At 39.5% G+C, this 24,024-nt stretch overlaps 1 protein-coding gene across 2 annotated transcripts in view; it reads left to right on the forward strand.

The window, feature by feature from the left end:
* The first annotated feature begins 5,114 nt into the window (after positions 1 to 5,114).
* Positions 5,115 to 24,024, forward strand: part of LOC124112974 (follistatin-related protein 1-like) — a 45,360-nt gene continuing 26,450 nt past the window's right edge. The window contains exons 1-3 of one of the 2 annotated variants that reach the window (XM_048398269.1): positions 5,115 to 5,405; positions 20,226 to 20,303; positions 20,683 to 20,698. In XM_048398269.1, the coding sequence (XP_048254226.1) occupies positions 20,226 to 20,303; positions 20,683 to 20,698 (94 nt within the window). In that variant the 5' untranslated portion in view covers positions 5,115 to 5,405. The remainder of the gene's footprint in view (positions 5,406 to 20,225; positions 20,304 to 20,682; positions 20,699 to 24,024) is intronic. The other variant, XM_048398270.1, reaches the window with a different exon arrangement.

Consider the following 24,024-nt stretch of genomic DNA (forward strand, 5'->3'; position numbering starts at 1 on the left):
CCTTGTTTTCCCGTTTAATCATTTATATTGATACCGCCTCCGTGGTCTACTGGTAGAGCGTCCGCCCGGAGAGCGGAAGGTCCGGTGTTCGATCCCCAGCCGCGTTAAAAGATGGTATTTGATGTTACCCTGTCTGTCTCTCGGCATTAAGGGGCTCAATCAAGGACTGGTCGGCTCGGAGTCAGTATACTGTGTCTAGGTGGGGTATTCATGTTAAACTGCGACATGGTATCTCAGTGAGCTAGCACTATAAATCGGCATCAGTCCGGACTAGTACAAGCAGCCACACACACACACACACACACACACACACACACGTACATGCACGTCGCTGTATAAGTGGACGCGATTTCAATGTTTCACCTCACCATTTATCTTGAAATTTGAGTAACCAAACCGTGGAACTCCATCGCCGTTAGACTGGATGCACAGTATCAGCTCCATGTAACCTCCTTGTACAAACCAGACTGGTGTACACTGCACACTATCAGCTCCATGTAACCTCCTTGTACAAACCAGACTGGTATACACTGCACACTATCAGTTCCATGTAACCTCCTTGTACAAACCAGACTGGTGTACACTGCACACTATCAGCTCCATGTAACCTCCTTGTATAAACCAGACTGATATACACTGCACACTATCAGCTCCATGTAACCTCCTTGTACAAACCAGACTGGTATACACTGCACACTATCAGCTCCATGTAACCTCCTTGTACAAACCAGACTGGTGTACACTGCACACTATCAGCTCCATGTAACCTCCTTGTACAAACCAGACTGGTGTACACTGCACACTATCAGCTCCATGTAACCTCCTTGTACAAACCAGACTGGTGTACACTGCACACTATCAGCTCCATGTAACCTCCTTGTACAAACCAGACTGGTATACACTGCACACTATCAGCTCCATGTAACCTCCTTGTACAAACCAGACTGGTATACACTGCACACTATCAGCTCCATGTAACCTCCTTGTACAAACCAGACTGGTGTACACTGCACACTATCAGCTCCATGTAACCTCCTTGTACAAACCAGACTGGTGTACACTGCACACTATCAGCTCCATGTAACCTCCTTGTACAAACCAGACTGGTATACACTGCACACTATCAGCTCCATGTAACCTCCTTGTACAAACCAGACTGGTGTACACTGCACACTATCAGCTCCATGTAACCTCCTTGTACAAACCAGACTGGTGTACACTGCACACTATCAGCTCCATGTAACCTCCTTGTACAAACCAGACTGGTATACACTGCACACTATCAGCTCCATGTAACCTCCTTGTACAAACCAGACTGGTATACACTGCACACTATCAGCTCCATGGTGTGGCTTCCTATCGAGAACCCTACACGGGCCCCTCCTTGCCCATACAAACCTAAATGACAAAAGAAAATATAACGAGTTTTTAAAGAAAAAATTGAAAGAACTGTTGTTAAATTTTATTACAGTAAACTACGTTTATAACGAACACGCTTATCACGAACTGACGGATATAACGAACTGTTTTTGGTCCCGTCCATTTGCTGTATATCTGCTGTATATATCTTGTAAATATGCTTATAACGAACTACGGTTATAACGAACTAAATTTAGTGGTCCCTTTGAGTTCGTTATAACCGTAGTTTACTGTATGTCTGTTTTAATCTCATCACTCATTCATGCAACAGTTTGCAAAAAGTAATTTTGTGTAAAAATTTATTGGTTCAATGAAGAAATGAATTTCCAAACACGTGACCTCTAACATGTTTGAAAAGTTGTAAATCTGTGCCGAAAAAAGCAAATTTTATTTTATTTCAATAATATATCTACGATATCCATCAGCAGTTGTGTGTTGTCCCAAAAATAATAATTAAATTTTAAAAGTTTAAAATTAAATCATATTTTAAAAATATAATCATGTTCTATTCAAAACCAAACATCAACAAAGTATAGTCAACTGAGGGGTATAGTGTTTTTTTGCTCCCCTGTCCTCTATGTGATACATTGCCAGACAGTGGTGTTGGTGTGTAAGGTCTTTTGGGCGACTTGGGTCATCAAAGGGTCTATTTGCGCCAAACATATCAACTGCGTTTATTCAAGGGCAATGTGATAATGTATTATGAAAAGCCGCAAGTAAACACTATTTGATCTCTTAAAAGTAGGCACACATTCCCTAAAAAAGCGAGGCGGTGGGGTAGCCAAGTGGTTAAAGGTGCGCTGGTCACGCTGAAGACCCGGGTTTCATTCCCACAAATGGGAAGCCCATTTCTGGTGTCCCCAGCCGTGATATTGCTGGAATATTGCAAAAACATACTCGCAAAAAAAAAACCCACATCAGACAAATATGAAAACCTTTAAAATTGTTTAAAGGTCACTGCACAATGGACTGGTCTAAAGGGTGCACTTCTTAATTAAATCCGTTCTAATCTGAATGTGACCTGGGCATTCAAAGAAATCTTAACCGGATATTTCCCATTGCAGAGAGTGTCTTATACATTATACATGGAAACATCTTTATCAATAATACCAAAGTATTAAACCACAATGTCTAAGGGGAATCCGAGGGGCGGCCGGGTAGCCTAGTGGTTAAAGCGTTCGCTCGTCACGCCCAGGTGTGGGTTCGATTCCCGACATGGGTACAATGTGTGAAGCCCATTTCTGGTGTCCCCCGCCGTGATATTGCTGGAATATTGCTAAAATCGGCGTAAAACCATACTCACTCACTCACTCACTCACTCACTCACCAAGGGGAACCCGTGTAATTATTACCTTCCGGGTTTCATTTGTCCAAGAATTATCCTGTTGGATTTAACACAATATACGAGTATATGTCCAGCTTCAATCATTCGTGTACAGTTAACCACCATAAGTTTACGCATACGGCCCCAAGCGTTGATTCTTGTCACGCAGATTATAAACATGTACAAGATGGCATCAATGAATAAAGGATAAACTTAATAAGAATTAATTCCATGCTCTCTTTCGTCATACACTGAAAATACCATGCAGGGATGACAGGGAATGTAGGGTAGAGATTTTACTGCCGCTTGCCGTGCGAGCTATAATTATGACTTCGATTTTTGGTCGATGTTAGTTTTGGAAGTATTACCAATGAAGGATTGTCCGAACTTTACAATTTTCAGTGCAATAATGTATATGTATATAATATTACACTGAAATAGTTCAGAATATTCAAAAGTTTATTTGAGATAATTGGATCCACGTCGTAGGTACATTATGTACGTTGACAATTGTCGCGCCAATTACTAAGAGATACCAAACATTTAAGTAACAGCACCCGCTCTACATGATGAAGTAGTTTTAAACTGCGGGGTAATAACGTCTTTGTAATTGATAAAATATATACAACAAATATCCTTACTTGATAAACGGTATTTGGGGCACATAGGAAGTGTTTCATGTTCGTATGCGTGTATGTTGATCGGGGAATAAGGTCCCGAACTAAAATGGAATTGATCGTATCTTATTAAATAATATTGATAAAACGTACGCGATTAGCACTTTGATTACCGACTAGGCCTGATTTTGATATACATTCAGCACATACCACTGTTGGTAGACACAGAAGAGATGGCACGACCGGCTTGTGACCAAACTGAATTTGAACGAGTGGCACGACCCAATATTTGCAGGGATGACGGAAATGTTTTTGTGCTGATGTCCTCGCAATGCTTGATGGAGAACAAATATGAATATGAAAATGAAGAGACGTGATGATAGTTTGGTTTATGATGCAAGACTTAGTACTTAACACTGAATGGTATGAAATGTAAACAAGACAACATAGATACAGGAACCTGTCACCGGGCATTTTTAATTTTTTTTAAATATTTTAAACATATATCATTTGAGGGTACTTATTTTATTTTAAAAGGGGTGGGGTCGGGAGGCGGAACACTATTCTTATATCAATGTTCAGTTTCTCTTATATCAATGTTCAGTTTCTCTTATATCAATGTTCAGTTTCAAAGACGTTAGGTCCCCAGTTATCGATACAATTTACCGCCAGTACATTTCCTCCGTACTCATGTACTCGCACTGTAGAAAAATATATCGCAAAATACCGTAACTTTGAAACTGACATTAATTCCTTATTCTCACACTAATGAGTAATTGCAATGTACCATCGCGTTGGCCTCACGCGTTACATAGGATTCATAGCAACCTGTGCTGGTCGCGAAAGGCGACGTTTGTAAAGGAGGGGGTGGTCAGTGTTGGTTGGTTGCGCGTGCTTGCACCTTAGCGGCGTGGAGCGTTGCTCATATACTCACCGCAAAAAGAAACGCGAATACATACATGTTGGTTAATATATGAAGAATTACTCATATTCAAGACATATTTGATTGTTTCGATGCACAAACGAACATACCGTTATGTTGCGTCATAGATCCATGGCTCGAGAAGCACCATTTGTCGCGTGCAGGATTAGTGTGTAAAGTTTGGAAATCACGTGCAGCATATGGTGATAAGAATAAGGACACGCTTTTACGGTTTAGTTTTCACCGCAGTGATAACATTTTCACCGCGGTGGGAATATTTTTCTGTATTTTCATTTTAGTTTTTGACATTTTCATTTTCGTTTTTTACATTTTCGTTTTTGTTTTTTGACATTTCCAATTTAGTTTTGGACATTTTCGTTTCACTTTTCTGCGATTCAATATCTTCTTTACACATGATTTATCACATATTTGTAAGACAAATCGTGTTAATTTGCACAAGGTAACGACAAATGTAAGTGAAATATCAAAATATGGAAAAACAAACTCCATGTCCCTTATGGGCCACCGTACATGTTATAGTGGCTTGCCTTGCGTTTTTAAAAAAAATGAAATCGTCTTTATATTGCCTAATTCTCAACAGAAAAGGGATGGTGAGACATTTCTCTCTGTATGTATGTAGCAATAGCGCTTCGGGCGCAGCGTCCTTCACAGAGAATGTCTCCTGCCTGGCCATGTCTACAAATAATACTGCGACAGAAATTCTGTGGCGACAAGAACTCAATTTTATCGGGTAGCAACTACACCAGCGTATAGTTCACTCCCTTGAACAACAAACAAATGGCCATTTCTTTACCCTCCCTGTTGTATGCTGTACCTTTAAACAATATCCATTAAACTTTTATACAAACTGTCGAATCTTACTAGTAACTGACTAAAACACACATCAACATATCAAACCGACTTTAGCAGTCAGGAACACTCTGACATCGCAAGTGAAACTTTATACCAAACAAGGGTGGAGTACGTAACAGCCGTCTAGAAAGTTGTGTCGGCCGCTGAAACTAACAGTAGCCGAGTCACTGATTGATTACCCTGTGCACGCTGCATATTGTGGATAAGTCAGAACTGCACCGCTCAGGACGTCTGTTGGATCTATTTCACGGTAAGGTTATGTTTGTTCTGTGGTATTGTTTTCAATCAATTTCGTAAGTGTCGCGTTTATAAACAAAACTCTCTTCTCAACGCTTTTAGTAGAAACACCGTATAACCTTATGCTATAAACAGTGAGAACTGTCATTGTCAACGGTCAGGAATTTCGTTTGCAGTGTGTTCACATCCCCAACAGTGATGCGCTGTGACACTGCGTATATTATCGTCTTGTCATCGTCCACTCGTTATAAGATACTTTTGGGGTTTGATATATCTTCAAGATAGAAATAATGTTCATAAAACTGAATTTGGCATATGATTCCAAGGCTTTCATTCCATATTTTCATTGATTATTAGAAAACAAATACTTGTTCTTTCATGTTACAAATATCTTCAGTCCTCAACATGATTATTATGTTTATGACAAGTATATGTTTTTTTCTAAATTTATTAACAATTACTTTGATACCAAAGAGTTGAATATTCTTGTAGTCTGTCAATGTAATATTCATATTTAGATTTATTTATTAATCTAGCACAGATGGCATCTAATTATCATTTTTACATCAGCGTTGATAAATCTATCAGGTGCAATGCATCTTGTTGATTTGATGCACTAAAGAATCAATACAACCAGTATTAATCATTCAGCTTCATACTAGAAATCAGATTTTCCACTGATTAATGAAATTTTCAACAGGCATCATTAAGTGCCTTATATAACCTGGTACCCAATTTGGCAGAGAAATGTCAATCATTGATTATGCATCTTTCTGAAAGTGAAATGCTTGTTCAAACCCTTTCTCTAAAGGAGGCTAAAACAAATCTAACTGTAATATTCAGTTCTAATACCAAAACGCTATTATGGATCTTCTGATCATTACCCGCAACTTATAGAATAATGGTGCAGTCAAACACCGTTGTGTTGGACTTTGATGTGTCAAACTTTTGGTGTCTCGAAATCAAATCAAGGTCCCTGCATATTCCTCTTTATTTATTATTTTCGGTTATGTCGAACATTGTATAACTCGAAGTATTTATGTAGGTCCCTACACAATGGTGTTTGACTGTATTTAGAACCAAATGATGGTTAAAAAATAAATATATCATCTCTCCTATTTATTAACTAACATATCAGGTCCCATTGCCAAAGTCAGTTGTATTGGTGTCTTGCTTATTAGCCATACTCTGATACCTTACCTTCGAGATAATATAAAACTTGCAATTCCTAATATTAATGGGCTGACAGCGTGGTTAAGATTAAGTTAAATTCATAAAATCATGGGTTAATATAAGAACCCGATGCCTTAAGACTGTAAGGGTACATGAAGAACGAGTGGTGTAAACATACGTCGATACAGTATTGTGTCGCCCACGACACAATGCATCGATTTACGACCCCTGCATCACGATACATATGATACATTTCATTACAAGTTGTATTGGTGTAAAAACATGTGAATAATAACAGAAACTGTTCAACCACCAGCTGTTGTATATTCTCTGGTATTTCATGGTTTGTCCTCTTTATCCAAAATAAAAGAATTTGAACTTGTGAAATAAAAGTACTGTATCGGGATACGAATTGTATTGCACCTATATTAGCGGGATATGTATCATATCGCAACCCCACTGTATCATTACACCTCTACTTAGAACATTGCAGGTGAGGTGAGGTGAAATGGGGTTTTACGTGATGTCCAAGCTTATTGCACTTATATAGCTACATGCATGCATGTGTGTGTGTGGCTGCTTGTATTCGTCTGGACTGATACCTATTTATAGTGCTAGACCACAGATACCATGCCACAGTTTACCATGAATACCCCACTCAGACACAGTATACCGACTCCGAGCCGTCCAGTCTTTGTTTTAGCCCCTAATGCCGAGTGCCAGACTTTTGGTATGACACGGTCGGGGATCAAACCCCGGACCTTCCGCCCTCTGGTCGGACGCTCTACCACTAGACCACGGAGGCGGTTTTTAGAACATTGTAGACATCATGCTTTGTATAATAAAAACACCTTGTGATGATATTCATTATGTGAAGCCAGTCATTAATGTATTTGCATAAAGTAAACTGGACAGAACATAACATGCTCAGTGTACAGAATTCCAAATAACATATTTCACTTTGAGTTGAGAAGTATATTGATTCTTCTAGGTGGCACACTAGAAGAATAATAGATTTCTATCACTTCTTGTATTCATCACTTCATAAACAACTAAGTTTTTTGATAGACATTACTTAGAAGTTGACGGATGATTAAGTAGACACAATTATATACAGATTACAACTTCTTTATTTTACTGTAATGACGTTTTGGTATAGATCCTTATCCCCTTGTCAAACAAGGAGAGCCGTATAAGGATCCATACCGAAACGCAATTCTATTTATTTTTTTCTGCTCCACTATAGGTCAGCTGGTATAAAAAAAAAAAAATGGTTTAATGGAGGAGAGCCTGCAACGTAGCTGCTAGTTTAAGCAATGCAAACCTGAGGAATCGAGAGGAACACTGTTGTGCATCTATAGATGCATCCTATCAATTTCAGGAGAAACAACAGACTTTATTTGATTGTCATGTTTAATATATGTCAACTTCAGCGAGTCCGTGTTCAGAAGATATTTTTGGGTGCAGTATGCTGTCAGATTATCAGTGGTGTGAAAAAAATGAGCAAATTCTGAATTGTGTTTTTCCATTTGAACAAAATTTACAGTTGGCGGATCCTTAGCGAGTGAAAAAACAAGTGTGGCCTTATATTCAATAATGTTGAACTAAGTATTCAAGCCTGTTGGTCTATATTTGTCCTGCTATCAGTGAAACTGGCCAAGCCATCACATTGCTGAACAACAAAAGTTATATTAGGGATCATGAATATTTCTGGATATTGTTTTGTAGTGTTGGTTTGTTTGTTGTTTACCATCACACTCAGCAATATTCCAGCTATATGACGGCGGTCTGAAAAAAATCAAATCTTGACCAGAAAAACCAGTGATTGATCACATGAGCATCAATCCACGCAATTGGGATACAATGACATGAATCAACCAAGTCAGCGAGCATGATCACCAGATCCCATTAGTAGCCTCTTACGACAAGCACAGGCGCCTTTTACGGCAAGCATGGGTTGCTGAAGACCTATTCTACCCCGGATCTTCACGGTTGTTTGGCATGTTTTGTAGTGAAGAATGAGTTTCTTTAAACATGTACGGTATCAAAAAATATTTCATGTTCTCTAATGTTTTTGTTCACTATATATTGTCAAGATTTGGTAACAATTGGGGGTTCTAAATGACATTTGCTGCAGCATTGGGGCCAAATACTGGCCCCTGAGAAACTTGTTTTATGATCCCTAACCGTTTTGTTCAGTATATAGTATCATTATTTGGGAATGTTTTAATTCCAATTTGGGCGTTTTTACAGACATTTGCTGGGGACTTGGGGCTGAACACTGGCCTCTGAGCAAGTCTAGATACATCCCTGACCTCCAGGCCATATTTGAGTGTTTTATGTGTTGACCAAGATATTGTTTTGAAAAAAAGAATGAATTATTCTTGTTATGATAAGGTTTTGTATTTTACATTTTTAATGAAAAAGAGAATTAAAGTATTTTTTGTATAACTGTTATACTGGTTGATACACAATGTGTTAAAGGCTGAAATGAGGCTACACTGTAGATAAATCAATATTTTTACAACTGTCAAACCTAAAATCTGTCTACATAATGTATTAACATGATAAATGTCATGGTTTTTCTGAATGATACAGGGATCAAATGTTCAAGTTTCCGTGGTAACAAGTATGGTGAATTGCATGCACTGAAATACAATCAAGTAAGCATTCTCGTTGATGAAATTGAACAGCTAACAATTTCACATTCACAGGCTTCAGGGAACCTGAAAACAATAGCTTTGTATGGAGACTGAACTGATGTAAGAAAGTGAGTTTCCTTCAGGGAAAGTTATTAAAGTTAACCTGAACTGAAAACAAGTGGTATGATTCATGATGTTCTTGGCCTGGGCTCAACAAGCTTCAGGTTACAAAATGCTCATTTTAACATTGTTAACACTGCACAACTTAAGATTCAAATACCAGACCTTATTTTACTTATAGCCTACCTGCATAATTCTGCAGTAATTCAGTGAAGATTTGCATTATGTTACACCATTACAAGGGGGTACCAGACAAAACATACTGTGTTTTAGTTTTTGACAGCAATAGCTATGATAGCTGCATCACATTCACATGGTACTTTTATACTGGAAGCAAAATGGTGTTCATTATTAATTTCTAAGCATTAAATACACATGAGATGGCTTAACTGGACAGATATCAATATTAAAAAAACATCACATGACTGAACAGACAACCTGTTTCTTATTATGACAGTGATAGCTAACCTCGGTGATACGTTAGTATTTGTTAACTTATGGAAAGTATTTCGGGAAAGTTTAATGCCACACTCAGCAAATTATTCAAGCTCTATGACAGCTGTCTGTAAATAATTGAGTCTGGACTAGACAATCAAGTGATTGACATCATGAGCATCTATCTGTGCGATTGGGATATGACATGCATCAACCAAGTCAGCGAGCCCAATCCCAATCCCGTTCCATCACCTGTAAGTGCAAGCATCATCTGGATTGCTGAAGACCTGTTCTAGCCAAGATCTTTGGGGATAAGTAGGGTACTGAGACTTATTTTGCTATAGTTTGATATGAATCTGCTCAGCCCCATTTTGGGGGCCAATGTAGCAAGTCCTGTGATAAGATTCGGACTCCGGACCTTCTGATCTAAACATGTTAAAACAATAGTGCCAGTAGGTAGGTTCATGTATCTGGGTGGGGTATCAATGTTAAACTGCAGCATGGTAGCAGAGTGGAGTTTGTATTGTATAACAGGCATTTCACCTCATTGTAAAACCTACAGCACAGGTATTATTCTCCAGAAACAAGAGCTAGAAAATAAGAACTTAACATTTTAGGTTATGATTTAGAAACGTGCCCCTTTCCACCTCTTATTATAACCTTTTTTGTGTGCCGAGAAATGTGGCCAATACTTTTATAACATTCAGGATACTGTTTAGAGGTACATATTAAACTACTTAAAGTTTTGATATTTAGAAAACTGAGCATTTATGCATATCATATGGTATACATGATAAGAGTGTAATTGGTAAGCAGTTGTTGCAAGTTATACATGAGGGTGTCCTTATGCTATTATTAAGCATGTCGCCAGTTAAATGGGTTCGAGTCGAATGCAGGCCTAAGGACTAACCTGTCTAACACGAATGATTCCCAAACGTGTCATATATGTTTCAGTTATACAAAATATGAATCCTGCAATATGATAAAATTTGAAATAAATAATTCTCACATTAAAATGCTCTTGTGGTATTATGCCTATATAAACTACGTTTACATCTGAGCACTAATAAATATCAGCGACACTATGCACATTTATCTGCGTAATTTTATGTCTTATGTGATGAGGTTTGTCAGCACCATACCCATGCTCCTGGGTTTCACCGAGGTGGTAAACATCTGAGACCTGCATCACTTTGGGCTTTCCCCCCACATTAAGCTGACACGCTGCGATATAACTGGAATACTGGAATAACTCACTCACTCACTTATGTATTGATAACTGTTTATTATAACATTTTTTTAGAATAAATTTGTTTCGGGTTTGGATTTAAGTTTTTCAAAAAATGAGTTTGTATTAATTTTGGAGGTGGAAATAGTAATGTTTTTACCACAAAATGTTGCAATTTTAGCAACAGACTTTTGATAATATTAACATACAATTCTTCAGGGACTGATTTACTATTTTACTCTAGTACGAGGAATTTCAAAGCCTGGGCTTCTTTCTCATGTGCATCACTGTTCAATCACCACTTTTGTCCCAGTTTGTCATCGTAAGCACTGTTGAGCTGTGATGAAGACTTAAATGTCAGAGATAATAATGATACATGTAATTGTTGGCCTGGTGTCGAGACACAATACATGCTACATATGGGCAGCTGACCTTACTAGTCCCTTGCACAGACCCCAGGGCATATGTCAAATAAAACAGTCATACTCGTTCCATACCCATCCCCTTCTCAACTCTAGAAGCCTACACCCATCCTCTTCTCAGGTCTAGCAGCCTGTACCCATCCTCTTCTCAGGTCTAGCAGCCTGTACCCATCCTCTTCTCAGGTCTAGCAGCCTGTACCCATCCTCTTCTCAGGTCTAGCAGCCTGTACCCATCCTCTTCTCAGGTCTAGCAGCCTGTACCCATCCCCTTCTCAGCTCTAGCAGCCTATACACATCCCCTTCTCAGCTCTAGCAGCAAAAACACATCCCCTTCTCAGCTCTAGCAGCCTGTACCCATCCCCTTCTCAGCTCTAGCAGCCTGTACACATCCCCTTCTCAGCTCTAGCAGCAAAAACACATCCCCTTCTCAGCTCTAGCAGCCTATACACATCCCCTTCTCAGCTCTAGCAGCAAAAACACATCCCCTTCTCAGCTCTAGCAGCAAATACACATCCCCTTCTCAGCTCTAGCAGCCTGTACCCATCCCCTTCTCAGCTCTAGCAGCCTATACCCATCCCCTTCTCAGCTCTAGCAGCCTATACACATCCCCTTCTCAGCTCTAGCAGCAAATACACATCCCCTTCTCAGCTCTAGCAGCAAATACACATCCCCTTCTCAGCTCTAGCAGCCTATACACATCCCCTTCTCAGCTCTAGCAGCCTATACCCATCCCCTTCTCAGCTCTAGCAGCCTATACACATCCCCTTCTCAGCTCTAGCAGCCTATACACATCCCCTTCTCAGCTCTAGCAGCCTATACACATCCCCTTCTCAGCTCTAGCAGCCTATACTCATCCCCTTCTCAGCTCTAGCAGCAAATACACATCCCCTTCTCAGCTCTAGCAGCCTATACCCATCCCCTTCTCAACTCTAGCAGCCTATACACATCCCCTTCTCAGCTCTAGCAGCCTATACACATCCCCTTCTCAGCTTGTGTGAGAGACTTGAGGGTTCTTTAACGCTCACAGTTTCCCTGATAGAATTATGTATTATATCAGTTTATTTTGGGGTCTATATTTTCTGTCTGCTGACCTTATGTTGAAGGTAAAGGTCAGATTCTTGCACTCTGTAACCGTGGCGATATTTTATAAGTACATCAGGTTGCAGCAGAAACCTTCCGGTCAGGTCATATGCACAAACATTTGCAGATACGATCATTGTGCATACGCCTCAAAAGGGCATAGCCTGCTTTGTGTTATAGTATGGGAATATCATCACGTTAAAAAACAGCACATGTGGAACAGATGATTGGATAAAAGACTGTTTGACTGATTCCTGGCTCAGCTGGTCAACTGACACTGGGGGTGTACCCAGGTCCATCTAGTGGCAGGTCAACGATCGGCAGTACAGCAGTGGTCCCAGTGTGACCACTGCATCAACAGCCGATATGATTACACTTACTATCTGGGATGCCTTATTCTTGTTATGGATGGGGATTTTTTTCTTTGAATTGAAACTTTATCATGTGTTTATGACTGAGAGAAGAAAAATCTGACAAAGATTGTCCAAACATTGAGTGTAGGGTAAAAAATACAATCAATGTTTGGACAGACTTTGTGAGATTTGTCTTCATTCTTCAAGTTTCATGATTCCAACATCCACACCCATCTGTTTCCACTGGGACTTGGAGAGGATGTGTTTTGCCTCCGTTTGTAATTCCTAGGGGTGAGACTATAACGATAAGTTTTCATGCAACGATACGATACACGATACGTTTTCTTCTGTATCGATACAAGACGATATACATGCTAAAATATATTACTTACTACTCGTTTAATGACCCCCAGGAATTTTTTCAGTCAGATATTACAAAATGTATTGAAATTAGCTTTCCAAGTTCGCTGCTAAAAATAGCAGCTACAAGCAAGTGTCTACAGCTAGCTTTTCCTTTAGAACATGCTCTGTATATTTTTAGTCAAGAGGTTTCCTCGCAATTTGACTTAAATATGTGTATCACGATATGTATCGTATTGTATCATGACCTAGCTGTATCGTTTCACCCCAAGTAATTACCCCCTGTCTAAAGTTTTAGGGAGAGTATAGAAACAGGTTCTGTCCGTCCATCTGTCACATTTCTGTTACGGATCAGGGCCCCGTTCCTCAAAGCGATCTTAGCGCTAAGGTGATCGTAAGTCCCATACATTAACATAGGCTTATGATCATCGTAGTGCTAAGATCGCTTTGAGGAACGGGGGCCCAGAACTCATAAACTGTTCAATATTCTTGATGAAAAATTGGATTCTCATCAAGCAAATGCTTCACTTGTGCCTTTTGGCATTTTGTGTTTCTAAGGCAACAAGTTGGACTTAAGGTCATATGAGCATGATGAGTGTGGGGTTTGTTTCCAGAGTTTAACTCATAAACCGTTCCATATGTCTTGAAGCTTTGTATTCACATCAGACTTCATACAACTCTTGGAGGATTTCCAATAAATATGCTTCTTGTAAGAGGCGACCATTCTGTGGTGCGGCTGTGATTTGGTTGATTGTGTGACATCGAAGTCTGACAGCGAGGGACACATCTCATACAATCTGTCACTGGAGGGAATTTGTGATGGTTTTGATGTGACTTGTATTTCACAGATAAAAGAACCAATAACGAGGAAGTGACTTCATTTTACTTTATTGCATACAGACCTGAATTAAAATATTAAAGAGTTTAAACAAATCCCAATTTGTACTCATTAACATTTGTTTGTGATTTGCCTGCCAAGGGAACTTAGATTTGATTCCTTGTGGATCCAAGAATGAAAAAACAACTCCCTCAGGGATAATAAAGTGAAATATCTTGGTTATCTATGTGTTTTTTTATCTTACATCACTTTGTGGCTGTCATAAAACTGAAATATTGCTGTTATACATATGTAATATTGCTGTTATATATATGTTATATTGCTGTAATACATATGCAATATTGCTGTTATACATATGTAATATTGCTGTTATACATATGTAATATTGCTGTTATATATATGTAATATTGCTGTTATACATATGCAATATTGCTGTTATATATATGTAGTATTGCTGTAATATTGCTGTAATGCATATTTAATATTGCTGTTACACACATGTAGTACTATTGTGTTATAGAGGTATTATTGCTGTTATGCATATGTAATATTGCTGTTATACATATGTAACATTATTGTGTTACAGATGTAATATAGGTGTGACACATCTGTGATATTGATGATGTAGGTCTTTCATATAATGTAATACGTCAGTGATGTATTATAATTATTGCTATGTAAATGGCCTTAATATTGCAGAGATGCAGATGTAATGTTGCTGCCTGTTGCCCCATCCCTGTCTCCATCACAGTCTTTATATAGCCTGCCCAGTAAGGGTGAGATAACGTAATGTTGCTGCCTGTTGCCCCATCCCTGTCTCCATCACAGTCTTTATATAGCCTGCCCAGTAAGGGTGAGATAATGTAATGTTGCTGCCTGTTGCCCCATCCCTGTCTCCATCACAGTAGTCTTTATATAGCCTGCCCAGTAAGGGTGAGATAATGTAATGTTGCTGCCTGTTGCCCCATCCCTATCTCCATCACAGTAGTCTTTATATAGCCTGCCCAGTAAAGGTGAGATAATGTAATGTTGCTGCCTGTTGCCCCATCCCTGTCTTCATCACAGTCTTTATATAGCCTGCCCAGTAAGGGTGAGATAATGTAATGTTGCTGCCAGTTGCCCCATCCCTGTCTCCATCACAGTCTTTATATAGCCTGCCCAGTAAGGGTGAGATAACGTAATGTTGCTGCCTGTTGCCCCATCCCTGTCTTCATCACAGTCTTTATATAGCCTGCCCAGTAAGGGTGAGATAATGTAATGTTGCTGCCTGTTGCCCCATCCCTGTCTCCATCACAGTCTTTATATAGCCTGCCCAGTAAGGGTGAGATAATGTCGTGGCATGTGTTGTGAAGTGTGTGTGAAAACAGGCACAGCGCCAGCACCATGAGATTGTAGCCGAATGCCCTGCACTGCAGGAATGGTAGGGAGCTTGTATAATGTCAAGTTATTGCACTGTTTGTAAACAAGTCCTCGGAGTCTTCGGAAGTATATGGGAGCAATATACCTGTTTAACAAAACAGCCAGCGGAACCGGGCGACGCCTTGATGCACATGTGCACCTTTTAGTGCATCATAAACATGATGTAACCATAGGTCTTTGAGAGCATATTGCACCTTGCATTTTGAAATTCCTGCCACAGTTTGGGAACTCAGTAACTGATGTTGCTGCAGGAATTTAGTTTCAACATAGCTATGATCCTGTGAAATTATAGCCCTGTAAGGCATTCCAGGTTAGAATAGTCCCCAGCATCTTATGCCAGTAGAAAAAGAGGCAACCAAATGGATCGGGTGGTCTGACTCAGTGACTTGTCATTGTACCCTGATGGTGTGGAGCATTGCTCATGATGTCAATCACTGGATTGTCTGATCTAGATTTGACTATTTACAGGTTTTCAACATATATCTGCAGAGTGAGGCATTAAACAAGAAACAAACAAACAAACAAACACACAAACAAACAAACAAATGTATGCATGTGAAATTACAAACTTATGCTCTGCTGCCTTCCAGTGACCACTGGGAGCACGGGTGGCCCAGTCGTCTAAGGCGCCGCGATTCGCTATGCAGAGTTGTGTCCTTTGGGCACGCCAGAAACCTATGATTGTGGGTTTGAATCCCGGGTCGCCCCGATTATGTTTCTAGGTTTGTCAGCACCATACCCGTGCTCGTGGGTTTCACCGAAGTGGTAAACGTCTGAGACCTCTATCACTTCGGGCTTTCCTCCCACATTAAGCTGACAGGCTGCAATATAACTGGAATACTGATGAAAGAGGCATTTGACCAAACTCACTCACTCACTCACTCACTCACTCACTCACTCACTCACTCACTCCAAGATTATGTACAGTCTGTGTCTTGAACTTAAATACATGTATTGGCATTGTTTTCAGTAGATTTTGATCTTACTGTTTAGGTTAGTATAGTATCTCACAAGAAGACATTTGCAGACTTTGGACTAGTAGCTGTAAAGTGGCAGATTATGTAGCGCCTGATGTTGTACCAGTGTATAACATGTTACAGTTGTGGCACCAGTCCTGCTTTTAGTTTGCAAGGATCACTGGAACATATGGTGCTACTTATATTAACTGTGCTTAAGCAAGTCTCCATTTAGCTGTATTTAACATGCACAAGTGCATCCAATTATTGAAAAATGTAATCTAATATTTGTGTCAACTTGCACCAAGTGAATGTGAAAAACTTCAAAAATTATCTTGACTAAACCTTATTTTTCTACATGACATCAATCTTTTCTTTTCTTTTCTTTCTTTATTTGTTGTTTTACGCTGCACTCAGCAATATTCCAGCTATATGACAGGGGTCTGTAAATAATCGAGTCTGGACCCTACAATCCAGTGATTGACATCATGAACATCAATCCATGCAGTTGGGATACGATGACATGCATCAACCAAGTCAGCAAGCCTGACCACCCGATCCCGTTAGTCGCATCTTTATCTACCTCACAGCTTCATTTACCATAACATATGACTAATCCCAGTGTTATGTGTAAATTGTCATGCTTTCTTGAGCTTGGTGCCATCAAACGGTGAGTACATGTACTGCACTGTTACTTCATCTATCACTGACGTTGACTCTTTTATCACGTTATGATATTTAGATTATCAAACTACTAACAGTAAATATGGATGATGTGATGGTTGCCATTAAGATGAGATAAGAAGAGATAAGGCTATTATCCTAAGGGAAATTCATAGGGCCAAGTTGATAAGCACTTAAATATGAAAATAGAAAATGTATGATATTAATTGATGGCATAACCAGATAAATACTGTAACACCAAGTACTTACTATATGAAAAAATCCTGACATAGTCATCAAACAACTGAGATTTTATATTTTTAGATAAATGTATGGGACCAGAGTTTAACCTTGTTTTGTCATGTGCAACTCGGTTTTCATGTCAACGTGCACTTAGTGCAACTTAGATCTGGTTCTTTGGGCCGAGCTCTGTTATGTTAAAACACCTAAAAGCTATTGTAATTGTTATGATTCCGAGTGAGTGAGTGAGTGGGTGAGTTGGGTTTAACGCCGCTTTGAACATGATGTCAGCTTCAGGTGGGAGGAAAGCCCTAGTGATGCAGGTCTCAAAGGTTTACCACTTCGGTGAAACCCACGAGCACGGGTATGGTGCTGACAGGCCTAGAAACATAATCGGGGCCAAATGTGATTCAAACCCACAATCATAGGTTTCTGGCGTGCCGAAGGGACGCAACTCTGCACAGTGAATTGCAGCGCCTTAGACGACTAGGCCACCCGTGCCCCCTATGATTCCAAGAATAATCACGCCTATTAAAGACCCATGAGAGTTTTGTACAGCAATTGGGCCGACATAGTCTGGAATGGATATTCGGAATATTGAAGACGCTGATATCAAAGATATTTCAAGGCTCAAATGCATTTCATATGCTAAGTTAATGTTTGGAAAAGCAGTTTTATTCATTTGGAGTATTTTGAGTGTAATATATGGTAGTTGTCAGCAACATGACATATATCATACATTGCTGCCATTAATAAATGATGTTATCATAACTCCATGTCAGAATGATGAGATCTGATTGGTTCATGTGATCTTGATAAAATATGATGTATCCCGCCTAGGAGGGAAATAAAATTCTCAGCGGGAGAATACATCCCTTATAGCCGATAATGAACAAGACAGGCTGCACGTGAATTTCTGAATCCCTCATACCTCGCTTCAAAGCAGAAAGCTGCACGTTCTTTCCGTGTCAATGAAAGTCACGTGACATATAGCACATGTTAACCTCAGCTCAACATGCTCAATCAAACAGCTGTTTTCTATCAATTTTGAATTTATTTGAATTCATTTATAATGTCATATTAGAACAGGCCGGTAAGATAAATTCGTTGTAGCAGTATCGCGAGGGGTACATGTGGTTTTATGTGTCCTGCGTTAGGTTTAATACCACGAGCCAGCGAATAATATCATCCATTGCAGAGCTCCAGATAAGCTTTTGGTTATGTGGGTATTTTACACTTGGGTTTGATTTTTATTGGGTATCAAGAAATTTTACCCACAAGTTTCTTTAAATTTGGGTATTTAAACCTGAAAACATGTTTTGTAACAATCCTTGTAAATCATTATAGTATTATGCATATGTTTTACCGAATGTTACTGTCATTAAATTAGTTTCGGAATCAGCTGAAACGTACTCATTTCATTAAATGTATTTTGAATTTCATTTCATTTCATTATTTCAAAAGCAATTTTGTTGCAGTTTTGATCTGCTAGGGATTTGATTTGTCAGTGCATTTCAGTTTATTTAATGCATATTTTACGCAGATATGCAGCTGCTCTACAGCTCTGCATACAGCTCATCATTGATGATGTCACAGAAGATTTAAAGTGATGCAAGTCAAGTCCAACTTGTAGCATGCTAAGATAGTGCAGCATGAAAATCACCATGTGAAGTTACCAAGTCAAACTTATTTTGCAATATGCTATTGGGAACTACGTTTCTGCATATTTGGGGAATTTTGAGTGTCATGAATATGTTTAAACCCCTGAGAATACATATCAAATCCCAGGCATTGTGCAGGGAAGTTGTCCAGACATTCTGAGAGAAGTAATCAAGACATTCTCATGGAATTTAATAATTCCTTGAGAATGTCTAGATGAATTCCCTGAGAACATTCTCTGGCAGTTCATCTAGACATTCTCTGGGAATTCATCTGGACATTCTCAGGAAATTCATCTAGACATTCTCAGGGAATTCATCTTGACATTCTCAGAGAATTAATCTAGATACTCTCAGGGACTTAATCTAGACATTCTCAGGGAATTAATCTAGACATTCTCAGGGAATTCATCTAGACATTCTCAGGGAATTAATCTAGATACTCTCAGGGAATTAATCTAGACATTCTCAGGGAATTAATCTAGACATTCTCTGAGAATTAATCTAGATACTCTCAGGGAATTCATCCAGACATTCTCAGGGAATTAATCTAGACATTCTCTGAGAAGTAATCTAGACATTCTCAGGGAATTAATCTAGACATTCTCTGAGAATTAATCTAGATACTCTCAGGGAATTCATCCAGACATTCTCAGGGAATTCATCCAGACATTCTCAGGGAATTCCTCGAGACTACAAATTCGTATCTGTTCATGTGCTGCCCAATGTGTGTATTAAGTCACATAAACTCATAACAGTGATAGATTGTGAAGATCCGGGTTAGAATAGGTCTTCAGCAACCCATGCTTGCTGTAAGAGGTGACTATGCTTGTTGTAAGAGGCGACTAACGGGATCGGGTGGTCAGGCTTGTTGACGTGGTCGATACATGTCATCGTATCCCAATTGCGTGGATCGATGCTCATGATGTCTATCACTGGATTGTCTGGTCCAGACTCGATTATTTACAGACCGCCATCATATGGCTGGAATATTGCTGAGTGTGTCGTTAAACAACAACCCTACCCAACCAACCAACCAACCATAATTTCAGCCTAGTTCGGCAAAGGTGGAAACTGGACCCTTACAGTCAGTTAAGTCCCTTGCCTCATGAAGATGGTAATCATGTTGTGTTGTTATATACTATTGGGATTTTGAAGATTTTCCTGCACATTTGTTCTCAAGCAACTCCAAGTGAATCGTGTAATGATGCATGTTAGCTCACCTGTAGGTGTGGTTTTGTTTCAGATGAGGGACTGTTTGGTGTTCATGCTTGTGGTGCTGGTGCTGGCCCTTAGTATTCAGTCATCGGAAGCAGAAAAGAAAGTAAGGGCTATTTGTGGTGGATATTGTTTACAAATTCAAGATTAATATTATAATCATGATCATAATTATTCATAATATGCGCTGTGAATTCAAGTCCAGTACATCGGTCATGACTGTACACGACAAAATCTCAACCTGCATACTTGGCGTCATATAAGTGACCAACCGTTTTGTATTCTGGGGATTTCTGTGTGGGACAGAATGTGTGTTCAGTCAGAGTTTCATGATATACAAAAGGTTTCCTCTTCCATAATATCAAATGGTCGCCAACTTCTTCCAGAATAACGATTTTATGTATCAATACTTTGAAATATTTGAAATTTAAAATTTAAATGTATTTTTAAAATTTAAAATTTAAATGTTGTATTTTATATTTCAGACAGGTGGCCAGAAAAGTAAGTAGGACCGACTATTCTATCCTCCCCTGATTGTGGTTTGTGTAATAGTTTCATTTGACTGTCAGCAGTGATTAACAGGCTATGGATCCACAGACATGAATTCAGCATGGCTGCTGGAGTTTGTATTACTCAAATAAAGAAACTGAATGTTCTTAGACTCAGACAGTTCAACATCAAATGCAAGCTGAAGTAGGCAGCAAGGAAATGGAGCAGATTTAGAGTGTTTCAAGTATCTAGAGTAGTTGTACCAGCACACACATGTCAAAACAAGGCTGAAATCAAGCCCTGTGAGGCTCCTGACCTACTTCTAATTGGCCATACTGTCAGGGAGGACAGAGTAAAGATTGCAGATGCATCTCAGTCAAGTCAGATATGTTACTTCCGTGCACCAACTCTCTGCATGAAGTCTTGAGGACCCCCACCGGAAGGTGCATCTGGTAGATACTGAGCTAGCTAATTGAAGGATGCACATAATTTTGAGCCAATCACATGTTAGTTTTCTAATATGATTCGGCTTAATTTATTTACCACATGATTTGTAAAAATTGATCTTTAAAAAAAAAGTAAACCACACAGAACTCAAATAAATCCTCCCTAGTACAATTATTTTTGGTGAGGAGACCATGGTTCTAGGAAACGACAGGATGTATAAAATATCCACAAAAATATATAGAAAAAGTGAGGCTTTAATATTTTGCAGTCAGAACTCATTATTATGTTAGTTTTTGAGACACAGAAATCAGATGTGCTTGTTTGAATGCTTTGTCCACTTACTGAGATTTTAGAGGCCTTGATGCTGATTGGCTGATTAGAAAGTTCACCTAATGCGACCTCAGGCATGTCTGGAGAGCAGAAGGTCCAGGGTTCGATAGTTAGCTGCATCATACTTTAAAAGAGACATTAAAAGATGGTACTTGTTGTTGCCCTCGGCATTAAGGGGCTAAAACAAGGACAGGTCAGTATACTGCAGCATGGTATCTCAGTGGGCTAGCACTATTAAACCGTCTTTTTTTCCGGATAATACAAGCAGCAACACACTTGATTATTTACAGGCCACTGTGATATAGGTTGACTATTGCTTGCTCACTCACTCACTCACTCACTCACTCACTCACTCACTCACTCACTCACTCACTCACTCACTCACTCACTCACTCACTCACTCACTCACTCACTCACTCACTCACTCACTCACTCACTCACTCACTCACTCACTCACTCACTCACTCACTCACTCACTCACTCACTCACTCACTCACTCACTCACTCACTCACTCACTCACTCACTCACTCACTCACTCACTCACTCACTCACTCACTCACTCACTCACTCACTCACTCACTCACTCACTCACTCACTCACTCACTCACTCACTCACTCACTCACTCACTCACTCACTCACTCACTCACTCACTCACTCACTCACTCACTCACTCACTCACTCACTCACTCACTCACTCACTCACTCACTCACTCACTCACTCACTCACTCACTCACTCACTCACTCACTCACTCACTCACTCACTCACTCACTCACTCACTCACTCACTCACTCACTCACTCACTCACTCACTCACTCACTCACTCACTCACTCACTCACTCACTCACTCACTCACTCACTCACTCCGGATGAGTGGGACAAGGGAACCCCAGTGGTCTGAGGTGCCACAGTTGCTTCCCTTAGCAAGGTACCACCAGTTTGATTTCACTATTCCCCATAATTATGAATCAGGTTTGTCAGCACCTGCACTAGTAGGATTCAGCTAAACATACATCATGCTTAACTTGGGTCTGTCCCCCTTCATGAATTTTACCATGATCATGAAGTTTCTCATGTCCATGATTTTCCAACTGCATTTTACCAACAGCTAGACTCAAACCAAATATTTTGAAAGAAAACACCATCTTTGTTATTCAGGAAGTCCAAATCGATGTGTAGTGTTTAGAGCCTGGTGTTCTATCAGTCTCAGTTATCCAGGGTAGGATTCATGTGGGGCAGCTTAATGAGACATAATCGGGGCTTTTATCAGATTTTGTTTTAGACTGTTTTTTGACATACAAACCATCCAAATTTTGTTTTATCAGATACATACCGTATTTGACATTATAAGCGCCCAGGGCGCTCTCAAAATTAGAAATGGGGGGCTCTTATTAGAATATTATATTGGTGAAAAACAACAGAGTTGAAAGATCGTACATTTCGTGGTTTATGCTGACAGCCAGAAATGTTTATATACGACAGATCTATTATTCCAGAATTTAATTTCCCATAATTAAGGGTGCATTTAACACACGTATTATACAAGAATAGATATGTCTTGTGTACATTGATCAATCGGAAGGGGTGCTAATTGGGATTGTTCACTAGCCAATATATTAGCAAATATCGCCGTGGGCGCTTATTAGAGCGGGACGCTTATTACGTCGAATATTGTAATTATGTTGTATTTGGGATTACACTTTCCTAGTAAAGTACAAATTCTTCTTTTTGGGGTTGAGTCCCATTTGGGATTCGAACCCAGACTCTCAGGCCCTCAGAGTGAGGCACCTTATCGCCAGCACACAGTGTCAGCAAACTAAAATACTCACTCACTCCACAAATGGAAGTCCTGACAACTTGTAGTCGAGATCACATACTTTGTGTACACTTGGATACCTGTAAATTGGCCTTGTATGGTCCTGCTTTAAATAAGATGATTTTTGTGGCAAATATTCACAAATGCCTTTCTGCTATGTCTAGAGCAAGGAGAGATGGAACATTGTTGTATGGCTGTCTTGCTTCTTTTGTTTGTTGTTTAACATCACACTCAGTTATATTCCAGCTCATTATGGAAGCCTCTAAATATTGGAGTCTGATATGAGCACCACCCTGCAGGGTTGTGGTATGATGACACGTAATCATCCAAGTCACCGAGTCTGGCCTCATAATCCATTAAACACCTTGAGTGAGTGAGTATGGTCTATGTTGCTTTTAGCAATATTCCAACAATATCAAGGCAGGGGACACCAGAAATGGGCTTCACACATTGTAGCCATGTGGGGAATAGAACCCCATTTAACACCTTGAAGGCTATAAGGGGTTTAGGCACCAGTTTTAGGCCCATTTGTACAAACAATCTTAACACAATTATTGTATGTCTGTTGTAATAGTCTTAACGATATGGCCTGTTTGTGCAAATTTGTCTGATATAGGATTATCTTAGTGATTATTTTTGAAGACAGAAATTAACATTTTTATGGTCATGGCTTCGAACTAATCAATGTTTTACTGTGTAAGGTAGAGACAAACAAATTTTGTCAATCACACAATTATTACATTT

The sequence above is a fragment of the Haliotis rufescens genome, unplaced genomic scaffold (genome assembly GCF_023055435.1).
Source record: "Haliotis rufescens isolate VD_foot unplaced genomic scaffold, xgHalRufe1.0.p SCAF_18, whole genome shotgun sequence".
In the NCBI taxonomy this organism is placed as follows: Eukaryota; Metazoa; Mollusca; class Gastropoda; order Lepetellida; family Haliotidae; genus Haliotis; species Haliotis rufescens.